Below are 13,252 nucleotides of genomic sequence, written 5' to 3' on the forward strand. Positions count from 1 at the left end.
TAAAACCAGGGGATTTGCCCAGGACCAATTTACTGTGGTAAAAGAACTATAATTCAACTACATCTTCTGACTCTGATAAAGGTGTCTTTATCTCAAGCAGAAAGGCTGTGTGTGCAGTGGTTAGACATGCAAGCTGTGGAGTTTGGATAAAAAAGACTTTGAAACTTGCCTCCCCCACTCCCTAGCTGTATGACATTGGGAAAGTCGCTAACCCTCTCTGTGCCTCCATTTTCTCAATCGTCAAACGGGCTAATAATAGTACCTACCTCACAGGGTTGTTCTGAGGGTTGAACTGAGATGAGATCTGGAATGTTACCATTAGCCAGTTTTTTTTAAATGTAAGCATGTTACTTTTTTGAGTTGCCCCCAACTGTGCCCAGATTTCTTCAGCTAACCTGATGGAGAGGGACTGGAAAGGATGACACCATCTATTTTAAAGGTGGTGAAACTAAGGCTCCTGGTCACAAAAGGGATTTGACTCAATGCTTTGGGAAGAGTAGCTGTGAAACTTCCATAGGAACCAGAAGGCAGGCTCCCCAGGGACAAAGCAGAGCCGTTGCCACCCCCTGGAGCACACATTATATCCAAGACATGATTTTATTCTGCCATCTCCCGAGAGGATGGTGTTTACACACTGCAAGGATGCTTGCAAGTGAATACAAACGTAGCCCCGGAGCCTCCAGAAGCAGGGACTGCGCTCAGCCCAAAGGCTGCGATCCGCTCACACCCCTCACCTGCGCCCCCTTGTGGAAAGTCCCTGCAGTCTGTCCAGAAGGTGCTGCGTCCGGAAAGGGAACCAATCTATACTAAGTACCTCGGGCTGGGAGCCCACCTGACACTTGACGTCGTGTATGACCTCATTTAACTTCTCCATGAGGTAGCTTTACAAATATGGAGACTGAGCGATAGAAAGTAATACAAACAAAGAAAAACGAAACTTGCCCAAAGACACACCACTATCAAACATCAGAGCCAGCGTCCGACTCCTTGGAGCTTGCAGACTTTCCCCAATTTCGCACTGTAGCCTTGAAATGGAGTCAAGCCAAGTGACTTATTTGGGGGTCAAACTTTGTCACAATTCCATTATTCCATCCCACATGGAATCACAAATTACGAAAATATCCCCTCAACACCTAGAAAAAAATCCCCCAATGATCAGGCACTGGGGAGTAGGATGGGGCTGGAAGCCGACTGACTTCTAAATGCACTGACATAACAGGCATGATTCCCAAGATAAACTGTTCCACCAGTTTCTAAACCGCTGACTTACATATACACTAGAATCCCATTTATTAAATATCAGCATAACATGTCTGTAAGTTAAGGTAAAGTGGTCAGAAGAACATAAGCTTAAAAGTGGTTACTGCTGGAGAGGGAAATAGAATAGAGTATTAAGAGGGATGTTAGTTTTTATTCTTGTTTCTGTGTCATTGGAAACAAGCATATTTATACATATTTCTGAAAAGTTGAACAAGCATTATTCTTTTCATAAATTCAAAAGACAATTAAAATTATTTTAAAAGGCAATATTAAGCTGAAAATCCATGTGATTCTGAGGGGCATCCTGGATTAAAGATAAAAAGATTATTATCTTAAAAATGGTAATGAGGGGGCTTCCCTGGTGGCGCAGTGGTTGAGAGTCCGCCTGCCGATGCAGGGGACACGGGTTCGTGCCCCGGTCTGGGAAGATCTCACATGCCGCGGAGCGGCTGGGCCCGTGAGCCATGGCCACTGATCCTGCGCGTCCGGAGCCTGTGCTCCGCAACGGGAGAGGCCACAACAGTGTGAGGCCCGCATACCGCAAAAAAAAAAAAAAAAAAAAAAAATGGTAATGAGGGAACTTCCCTGGTGGTCCAGTGGGTAAGACTCTGCGCTCCCAATGCAGGGGGCCCGGGTTGGATCCCTGGTTGGGGAACTAGATCCTGCAGGCATGCCACAACTAAGACCCAGCACAGCCTAAATAAATATATTTTAAAAATTTAAAATTAAAAAAAATTTTTTTTAATGGTAATGAAACATAACAGGACCCTATGGTCCTTGCCCCCCATGTCCCCAGTCTGCCTTTTGTCTGTGGAAAAACTTTAGCCAAAGAATAAGCTTAATCAGGGAAGTGAGAAAATGCAGAAGCAAACAAAAGCAATCATACAGGACAAAACAGTAATAGTTTGGTCCGTAAGCAAAGTCATGGACCTTTAGTTCCTTCTCAAGGGCTTTAGAAAATATTCTGAGCCTTACCCTGTGAGCTGTCCTGTAGATACTGAAACCTCCACCGTGTAGAAGAAGTTAACTTGACCAGTCCATGATGACCAGACTGTAGCCATGACATAAGCTGCCATGATTCTGAGAATTGGCCTCAAAGAAATGGGAACAAACCGACCCTGGAACTGAAGATTAACTGTACTTAGAACAATCAAGATGATGCTGGTCAGACCACCGCAGGACCAATTTCAAGATGACTGTCAGAGCTGGCTGTGCTCTTACTGCATGGAGCCCCCTCCCTCCATCTATAAAAGCTCTTGCCCACTGATTCTCAGCGAGGGGGAGTCAGCCTTTGGACAGGAGTCCACCTTCTCCCCCAAACCCCCGGTTGCTGGCATCCAAAATAAAGCAAACTTTCCTTGCCACCAACCTTGCCTCTTTATTGGTTTTTGAGTGGGGAGCAGCTGGACCCACTTTCGGTTACAATAACAGTGAAGTAGCTGAAGAAAGTGAAACTGGTTCTCCCTGGGCCAATAATAACAAAAGGTAACATTTATGAGCCCTTACAGTATACAGAGCGTTGGTCTGGAATCCTTTCCGTATGGTCATGCATTTAATCCCCGCGACAGCCCTGTGAGGTAGGTGCTGTGATAGCCAGCCTCCACGATGGCCATCAATGGTCCTAATCCTGCGGTGCTCACATCCCTGTGTGTTCTCCTCCAGCTCTGAACAGGGCCAATTTATGAGACCAGTAGAATGTCGTGGAAATGACAGTATGTTACCTCAATGGCGAAGTCATAAAAGACCTTTTATTCTCTCTTGTATCACCCGCTCTGGGAGAAGCCAGCTAGCGTGTCGTAAGGACACTCAAGCAGCCCTATAGAGAAGCCCACCTGGGGAGGAACTGCATTTATCTTCAAGCCTCTTTATTATCCTTTAATCCTTTAATCTTTAATTTGTCCGATTTGGGGGTGTGTGTTCATTCAAGACATTGGCATTTTGTTGTTGTTGTTGTTTTGCCGTATGCGGGCCTCTCACTGTTGTGACCTCTCCCATTGTGGAGCACAGGCTCCGGACGCGCAGGCTCAGTGGCCATGGCTCACGGGCCCAGCTGCTCCGCGGCATGTGGGATCTTCCCGGACCGGGGCACGAACCTGTGTCCCCTGCATTGGCAGGTGGACTCTCAACCACTGTGCCACCAGGGAAGCCCCACACATACATTTTTACTAAAATAGGATTATATCCTATATATTCTTTATATTTTTTGTATTCTGTTTCAATTTTTTTTCACTTTAACAAATGTTGTGAAAATTTTTTTCATGTCATTATGTGAGTTCTTTTAAAACATCGTTGTTAAGGATTAGTTAGCATTCCATTCAATGGATAATTTACCCAACTGACCTCTTATTGTCGGACATTCTTTTTTTGTTGGTTTGTTTTATACATACACACACACACACGCGCACACACACACACACACACACACACACACACACATATTGGCTGCACCGTGTGGCTTTGGGTTCTTACTTCTCCAACCAGATATTGAACCCGGGTCCTTGGCATTGAAAGCACAGAGTCCTAACCACTGGACTGCCAGGGAATTCCTTGTTTTATATTTGAAATAGGATCATCATAAAAACACAGTGGTTGACTATGTGCACTCTGGGTTCAGACTTCCTGAGATCCAAGCTCAACTCTGTCACTTCTCTACAGGACCTTGGAGAGGATATTTAACTCTCTGGAGCTCATTTTTCTCATCTGTGAAATGGGGTTATGGTAGTCCCTACCTCACTGGACTATTGTAAGGATTAAATGGATTAATCCACATAAAGTACATACAACGGTGTCCGGCCTTCAGAAAGTAGTCACTCAATGTGGCTTCACTGTCATCATTGCCACCATCATTAGTTTCACTGTAACCCTTTGTGCCTATGTGTTACATTTTCCTAAGGTAAATTCCTAAAAATAAAGTGACCAGGCTAACAGATAGGATTTTTAAAAATTAATTAATGAATTTATTTTTTTGGCTGCGTTGGGTCTTTGTTGCTGTGTGTGGGCTTTTCTCTAGTTGCGGCGAGTGGGGGCTACTCCTTGTTGCGGTGTGCGGGCTTCTTACTGTGGTGGCTTCTCTTTGCTGTGGAGCACAGGCTCCAGGCACGTGGGCTCAGTAGTTGTGGCTCACAGGCTGTAGAGCACAGGCTCAGCAGCTGTGGCACACGGGCTTAGTTGCTCTGTGGCATGTGGGATCTTCCTGGACCAGGGCTCGAACCTGTGTCCCCTGCACTGGCAGGCGAATTCTCAACCACTGCGCCACCAGGGAAGTCCCCAGATAGGATTTTTGATATTCTATGATAATCTGATCAGCAATGGAGATTCATTATTATAATTCTTACAAGCTAGTGAGTTGACTTTTCCTGCAGGGACCGCTGTGAGTGATCTGTGTGTCCTGGAGACACATTTTTGAGATCATGTTCTTCCACGTTAGCCTGGCATCTGTTTTATTAGACACGGATGTTCATGAACAGCACCAAGGTTGTTCATTCTGGAACTCTACGTTCACCACCCCAGAACATCTTCAAGATCCCACAGGAAGGAAAAGAAGGAGCAATGCAAATGGTAGTGGGATTGTGGAAGCTCTGTTCCCAGCATGTCCTAGAGACAGTGACCTCAGACGAAAGCACAGTCAGCGTGAGAGGGCCTGCAGCCCAGGGAAACTTCTTTGCTCCATGCCAGGATTTCCCATCTCGTCTAGGAGAAGGAGGTGAGGGGAATGAAAAGAGGAGTCAAGGCAGAACTGGTTTAATGCAATCACCCGTCTTTTATGAACATTTGTATTATTTGTTATTGAAGAAGAGGTAGAGCAGACAATGTTGGCTGGACCACCCAGTAGTCATTCCTAACCCTATTCTATAAGCTAGAGAACCAGATCCTCACTTCCCCAACCCTCCTAGCAGCTAAGGGTAGTCATAATGCCAAATTCTGCTGGCTTTGTCTTTTATCCCTCTTTAGTACCTTCAACATGGATGTAATGTCTGGAGATGTGGCAGCCATCTTGTGGCGATGAAGACAAAAAGCCAACATGCTATGGATGGCAAAGCGGAAAGACAGAACCTAAGTCCTTGATGGCATTGATGAGCTGCCAAACTCATCTTGAGATATCTTACTAAATAAATAAAAATGCCCTGAAGGGTTAAGCTGGGCATTCTGTTACTTACAAATGAAAGCATTCCTGATACAAGCGCCTTAGAATAATTTACACCCATTTTTATTTTTTTATTAAAAAATTTTTTTTGCAATTACTGAACACTCTTTTCTTACAAAGAAGAAAAAAACAAATCCTTGACTCAAACCTATGCAACAACACTTCAAAACTTACTGCTCTGTTCCGGCCTTTCTTAGAGGAAGACACCTGGTAGGACCAAGGCCTAGCAACCCACAGAAAATGCTTCCCTCTTCTTTCCATGGTAATACTTGCACCCACAGCTGTCTCCTCCTCATGAGGTGATATATGTGGGAAAATTCTACAGTCCTGCATGAAAAGGTCTCCCAAACTTGATTTAAAATGAGGCTGGTGTCGCGCTTAATAACAGATTTGGAAATTACTCAGAAAAGTACAGGTAGAGAGACAGAGCAACGACGAAGATCTGTTGGCTGCACCAGCAACCGCCGGTCATTTTCTGCCACCTGTACTGGTGGAAAGCTGGGACATAGTGTGAGAAGGAACAAGCAGCCTCAGAGACGAGCCAAAATGAGAAAAGGGGAGAGAGAATCATCTTCCTGGTTTCCCTCCAGTCCTCGGTTTCCATCCTTTCTGAGGCTCAGCTGTGTCTTACCCAGCAACCTTCTAATAAATTCTCATTATCCCTTAAGAGAATCAGACTGGGTTATCACTGCTGAGAAATAAAAGAGCTGCGATCTTTACAATCAGCAGGTGTCGGAACTTTGGTGTAAGTCAGGGAACATGTCAGAAGGTGAGGAAAATATTGTTCTAAAAGCTTTTAGGCAAATCAGCCAAATGAGTAAAGAAAAGCAAACAAACCAACAGCAAACTCAAACTCTCCACTAAAATTCAGAGTAGCAAAGGTTACTGGCTAATTCTCTGGCTATAAATGAACTAAGATGATGAACTTTATTTGCACGCATCTGTGGTATATAAAATGCCCCCTTTTTTGTCCCATTTTGCAACCCCATAGTTATGTCTTACACAGCCACAGCTACTATATTAACATTTATTTAGACATTTGCAGTTTACAAAGCATTTCTGTTGTAGATCACTTGTGGAATGACAGTTGTTGGGGGTGGAAAGATGGGGAAAGGCAATAGGATGCACCAGGACAATCTACATTAAGAACGTGGTCAATGGGGCCAGGAATTTACTCTTTTTTTTTTTTGGCTGCATTGGGTCTTTGTTGCTGTGCGCAGGCTTTCTCTAGTTGTGGTGAGCGGGGGCTACTCTTTGTTGCAGTGCGCAGGCTCCTCATTGCAGTGGCTTCTCTTGTTGTAGAGCTCGGGATCTAGGTACGTGGGCTTCAGTAGTTGGCGGCGCACAGGCTTCAGTAGTTGGGGCGTGTGGGCTCTGTAGCTGTAGCTCGCCGGCTCTAGAGCGCAGGCTCAGTAGTTGTGGCACATGGGTTTGTTGCTCAGCGGCATGTGGGACCTTCCCTGACCAGGGATCAAACCCGTGTTCCCTGCATTGGCAGGCAGATTTTTAACCGCTGCACCACCAGGGAAGTCCTTTACTCTTTATTTAAGTCAAATACAATACATCAGACTCTCCCTCCCAGGATCTGGGAATTGTGACTCAGACCTCTAATCAGTCTTTTCAGAGTTTATATCAACTTGGGGCTGCAATGTGGCCATATTTTGCCATGTGAAGGGAGAAGCGGACAAAATCAGGGGCAAGTGTGAGGTGCAGGCTCTGGGAAGAGGGAAACAGCAAACATGAACTCGTAGGCAGGAACAGATAGGTGTGTTCAGATAGGAGGAGAAAGGAAGCCAGCCACAGTGGTGATGGTAGGAGATGGGGCTGGACAGATCCCCCAAAGCCTGCTCCACACATGATAAGGAGAGCGAGGGTGTATTCTAAGTGGCAAGAGGAAACCAGAGGAGGAGGGGATGTTTAGCAGGAAAATTACAAGATCAATTTCCTTTCTGAGAAGTTGGTTCTGCTGGTGGACAAGGTTTGGACAAGGCAGGGAGACAGGCAGGAGGCAGTCCTCGCCTCGGCAGAGGTGGTGGTGCTTTGGGTCAGGTGATCGCTGGTGGCGAAGGAGAGCAGAGGGCTGATTCCACCCTGTCCCTCTGCACCCTGGTTCTTTTTTCTCTAAAATGGGGATTGAAGGTTCCTACTGTCTTCTTAGAGATGATGAAAGTTAAATGAGATAATGCATGATATGGATTTGGTACAGAGTAAGTCCTCAATAAGTGGCAGCTATTATTATTATCCTAATAATAAAAGAGAGACCCCACCATAGCTTTCCTCATACTGTATTCTAGTGCGGGAAACAGACAAACCAAGTAGTAAAAGTAAAGTGCTAGGATAGATAAAGCTGATAGGGGGCGCTGTGGAAAGACATGCGCCTCCCCTTGAAATAAAGCAATACCTAAATGGAATCAAGAATTCCATGTTTGATTCTGCTTTCTGTCCTACTCGCCATCCTTCTGTCTGAATTTCTGTTTGTCCGCTACCAGCCTTCTTCCCCCTTCTATTTCCTTCCAACAGATTTTTGAGACCTCTTCCCAAAGAACTACCCTATTTCTATTCCTGTAAAATCAGTCATCTCCTGGGAGGAAGGAGTTTCCTTCAGGGTTCTGGGCTCATTCCCCTGCCCCAGAGAGAACCCAAGGCCTCTCCTGGCTTGGGATGCAGACCAAGCCAGGGCCAGGTGCCAGGTGCCGCGTGAGACCAGTAGGAGGGAGATGAGCACTGGCAGGCTCCATCCATCTCCTTCCAGATCTGTGGGCTGGGATCAGGGCTGGGAGGTGGCCTCTGGTGAGGAAGGGAAGAAGGAGGCACTGTCTCACAACAGAAACAGCCATCGTTTCTTGACACTGCTTTGTGCCACAGACTTTAGAGGTAATTTTTTAAAACTTCAAGCATATATAGGTAATATAGCTGTGCAATACAGAAGAAAAGGATTATCAGTAAATACCCCCAACTTGTCCTGAAATTTACTATGCATTTCCAAGCACATACATATTCTTGTATTTTCTTTACCCAAATGGTAGCTTACCTAATACACTTCTTCTGCACCTTGCTTTTTTCACTTAAGTGTATATTTCCACACATAGAACTTTCTATATGTAGAACTTTCTATATACAGCTATTTGATCGCTGGATGTATGTGTCAAAATGTATTCAACCAGCCTTGTATCTATATTGATTTAGGCCGCTTCTTTCTTTTGCTAGTATAAACAACATTGCAAGGAATAGCCTCATAGAAATGTCATTGCTTGTCTTGCAGAATTTTAAAATTTTATGTAGTTTGAATAAATGAACAAAACCGAACCTCAAACAAAACAAAAACACTTTTTTACAAAGCACTTTCATGGTTTTATTTTTTACATTTATATCTTTGGATTTTCTTTTGTGTGAGGTTGGCATCAGATTAGGTTTGTTTGGGTTTTTTTCCCCCAGATGCTCTGCCAGGCACTTCAGGGGATTATTCTCACTACAACCCTTTCTACAGGTGAGAAAACAGAGTCTCAGAGAGGTTGAGTCACATGGCCAAGCTCACTCAGGGAATAACTAGAAACCAGTTTCCAATTGGAAACTCAGTGACCCAACCCTTTACTACATTTATTACTAGCATTTATTTTGATCCAGGCAATTACTTCTTAAAAAAAATAACTTTCTATCTTGGAATAGTTTTAGAGTTACAGAAAAATTTGAGAATATCACAGAGAATTTCCATACACCTTAGACTCAGTTTCTGTGATTATTACTATCTTACATCAGTAGCAGATGAGCCAATATTGACACAGTATTATTATCTAAAGTCCATACTTTATTCGGATTTGCTTAGTTGTTACTTTTCCTGTTACACATTCCCACCCTGATGACCATATTACACTTAAGTGGTCATTTAAGCGGTCATGTCCCCTTAGGCTCCTCTTCACTGTGACAGTTTCTGACTTTCCCTGTTTCTGATGACCTTGACAGTCTTGTGTAGCTATTCAGGTCTTCTGTAGGACGTCCCTTGACTGGGGTTTATCTGATGTTTTTCTTATGATTTGGCTATGGGTTTGGGGGAGAAAGACCCACACAGGTAGAGTGTCATTCCCATCACATCATATCAAGGGTGCTTACATACCATCAACATGACATCACTGTTGATGTCGACCTGGATCATCTGTCTGAGCAAGTGTTTGTCAGGTATTATTCAGGTAGTTACTTGCCGTGCCCCGCCCTCCCTTTCCGCACTGTCCTCTTCAGAGGGAAGTCACTGTGTGCAGCCCGCACTTAAAGACTGGGGAGTCAGGCTCCACCTCCTTGAAGTAGCTGTATAAATTATTTAGAATTTTTCTGCATAGGCGATTTATCTACACTTCCCATTTATTTAATTTGGAAGTTACTTGTATACAAATGTATATACAATTACATTTCTTTAATTATTTGGCACTTATTTATATTTGCTAATTCCTTTTCATTCTATCTTTTAAGCTGTACCTGGATAGAGGCAGAGATGAAACGTGGATAAGGTGCAAATTTTAAAAGACAAACACGGCACGTAGTGAAAAACTATCCCTCGTACCTTTCTCATCCAGGCCTCCCAGCTCCCCACTCGACAGATATCTTATGCATTTACAAACATGTACAAATATATTCCCCCCCTCTTTTTTTTTCCTTTTGGTACCCAAATGGTAACCTACTAGATACACTTGTTCGGCGTCTTGGTTATTTTTATTACACTTTTTAAAATCTGGGAGGTCTCCCCTCCTCGCGGCCGCTGGACGGAGCTGTCCCGGGTCTCTCCGGCTCTCCAGCCGCGCCTCATGGGTCCCCGACGCGGCAGAGCCGCACCCTCCCACTGCCTCCCGGCTACGCCTCGCCTCCCAACGCAAGGCTGCTCGGGTGGTCCAGCGGGGTCGGGCGTGGGAAGGGCCACCGGGACGCCCCGCCCCCGCCCCCGCCTCTGTGACGTCAGCCCCGGAATCTGGAATCCCGGCTCCGCGAGGGAAGGCCGGGAGGCGGTGGCGGCCGGAGCGGGTCTCCGGCGGCATTTCGGGGGCGCGCGGCGCAGCCATGAGCGAGTCCAGTGCCAGTACGCTCCCGCCCGGCAGGCCGAGCAGGCAGGCCTTCATCCACCAAGGTAGGGCGGCGCGGACCCGGCTCCAGGCGGCCGGCGGGTGCAAGCGGCCGCGAGGTGCTGGGAGCTCGGCGCGGGCCCGGCCCCCTCCCCACCTCCCGGCTTGGGGGAAAGCGGATCTTTCTTATTGCTGGTCTCCCTCCTCCAACCCATCCTCACCCAATTCAGAGAGCCCATGCCCTACCAAAAGGAGCACTAGAATGGGAGTCTCGACAGTGGTGAGTTTGCCTTCCCAAAGCTGGTCGAGGGATCCCGGGCAAGTCTCAAAATAATCTTAGATGTTAAATGAAAAGATTGTGAGATCCCTGTCAGCCCTAACATTCTGATACCAGGTGCCTGCCTCCCAAACATACGAGGCTTTACAATTAGATGGACTTAGAACTGAATTCTGCCTCGGCTATTTATTGCTGTGTGATCTTTGGTAAGTGACTTGCCCTCTCTGAACCTTAGGTTCTTCAGCAGTAAAATGGGAATAAGATGGTGGTGGGATTAGTTGAGAGAAAAATGTGTGAAGTGCCTAGCACAGTGCTTGATACAGAAAAGGCACTATCAGTGGTAGCCAGACAAGTATATGCTTTTCCCTTTTTTTATTGGGTAAAACTTAAGAGTGAAGTGTACAGCTCTGTGAATTTTAACATAAATGTGTACAACCGCTACTCAGTCAAGATAGAAAAGTTGCCAGTACCCAGGCAGGCTTCCTTGCAGCATTCATATCTTATATTTGCCCTTAAGAAAACACAAGACCCCACTGTGAGGTTGTGTGTGTGTGTGTGTGTGTGTGTGTGTGTGTGTGTGTGTGTGGACAATGCTTCCAATACCTAGTACCTTGGCTTCAACTTCCCCACTGTGAGTTTTATCTGCAGCGTTTTTTCTATTTCAATTTGAGAATAGAGATTTTGTTACAAGGATCTACAGTAAAGCATGAGTGTAGATTTGGGCATTGGGCCCCTCTGATTGGATTGATCTCAACATCTAGAAGAAGAAAGAGAAAAACATCTAGAGTGACTCAAACTCCGGGAACTTGCTCGGGAATCAGAAAAAAGACTGGGTTTGATGCTAATTATTTTCTAATGCAGTGTTAATAGTGCTGGCATCAGCTCAATTTCAGCCTTTCAGTAATAGCTATTCAAGTATTTTCCACATGATTTTTTATCTTTCTCTTATTTAATCACACTTCATCACATTTAAGATGCCAACCCTGGTTTCCCATACAGAAGGCAAGGAGATTCCTCTTCCTTGGATCTTTGCTGGGTGTTCAAGGGGATCTCTAAGCATCTTTTTATGAGTACTGTAACTAGCGCCTCTAATCAAAAGGTTCTCCCTGTCCCTTGGACAGATGATATTTTATGACCTTGTACCCACCAGCATGAGTGGAAGGCTCAGAAGGGACTGTGTTTATGACTTTGCAGCAGTTTGTAAACCATGACGCACTGTATGAGCATCTCGGGAGGACAGCTGGAGGGGGTCAGGAGACACAGGGCGTCTAGTTTACAGAATTGGGAAGTGTGTATCCTTGTTAATGATGAAACAGATCACAACATTTGCCTTCTTTTTTTTTTTTCTTTTCCATGATGGTTTATTACAGGATATTGAATATAGTTCCCTGTGCTAGACAGTAGGACCTTGTTGTTTATTCATTCTGTATATAATGGTTTGCATCTGCTAGTCCCAAACTCCCACTCCATCCCTCCCTCAACCCCCCGTTCCCCTTGGCAACCACAAGTCTGTTCTCTGTATCTGTGAATCTGTTTCGGTTTCGCAGATAAGTTCACTTGTGTCATATTTTAGATTCCACAGGTAAGTGACAGCGTATGGTATTTGTCTTTCTCTTTCTGACTTACTTCACTTAGTGTGATAATCTCAAGGTCCATCCATGTTGCTGCAAATAGCACTATTTCATTTGTTTTTATGGCTGAATAGACAATAATTGCCTTCTTAATTAAAACTTTTCAGTGGCTTCCCACTGCTCTGAGAACAAACTCCAGGCCTCCAACAAGGCCAGCAAGGACCCCAGCCCATCTCTGCAGGCTCTCATCACCTACAGCCTTACCTTAGCCCATGCTGCTCCAGCTACACTGACTGCCTTCTCATTCCTCCAACATATCAAGGTCATTTCTGCCTCAGGGCCTTTGCATCTGCTGTTCTCGTTGCCTGGAGTGCATTTCTCTTTGATCTTCCTATGGCAGCCTCTTTCTGCTCCTGTCAGGTCTCTGCTCAAATGTCACTTCAGAGAGGCAGACCTCTGGAGTCATCTTGTTTGGAGAAGTACCCCCCTATCTCTTACCCTAACCTTGCTTATTCCTTCAAAGCACTTAGCACCATCTGAAGTCATGTGGTTTGATCATTTCCTGGTTTATTAGCTATCTCTCTTTCTAGAATGTGGGTGCCATGAAAATCAGGGGCTTTTTCTTGTTCCCCTAGGACCTAGAACAGTGTCTGGCACGTGGTAGGTACTAAACCTGTGATGAATGAATGAATGATGGAGTATACCCACAGCCATGCTGGCAGCTATAGTGTAGTGGTTTCAAGTCTAGACTCTGTATTCTCAGATGCCAATCCTCTTTTTCCCATTCACTGGTTTTGTCTTTGGGAAAGGTAGTTAAGTGCCTGGTGCCTCAGTTTCCTTATGTATTAAATAACGAAAGTACCTACTTCAGGAGGTCATTATGAGGATTCAGATAATTTATATAAATAACTTACTTATATAAATAAATTCATAACTTATATAAATAAGTAAATGC

General features: G+C 45.0%; 1 protein-coding gene across 2 annotated transcripts in view; it reads left to right on the plus strand.

The window, feature by feature from the left end:
• The first annotated feature begins 10,285 nt into the window (after nucleotides 1-10,285).
• The window catches only part of TMC7 (transmembrane channel like 7), a 50,558-nt gene continuing 47,591 nt past the window's right edge, over nucleotides 10,286-13,252 (plus strand). The window contains exon 1 of one of the 2 annotated variants that reach the window (XM_030847121.3): nucleotides 10,286-10,514. In XM_030847121.3, coding sequence (XP_030702981.2) covers nucleotides 10,448-10,514 — 67 coding nt within the window. In that variant the 5' untranslated portion in view covers nucleotides 10,286-10,447. Of the gene's footprint in view, nucleotides 10,515-10,691; nucleotides 10,730-13,252 lie in introns of those variants that run through there. The other variant, XM_060284987.2, reaches the window with a different exon arrangement.

This window comes from Globicephala melas, chromosome 15, assembly GCF_963455315.2.
Source record: "Globicephala melas chromosome 15, mGloMel1.2, whole genome shotgun sequence".
In the NCBI taxonomy this organism is placed as follows: domain Eukaryota; kingdom Metazoa; phylum Chordata; class Mammalia; order Artiodactyla; family Delphinidae; genus Globicephala; species Globicephala melas.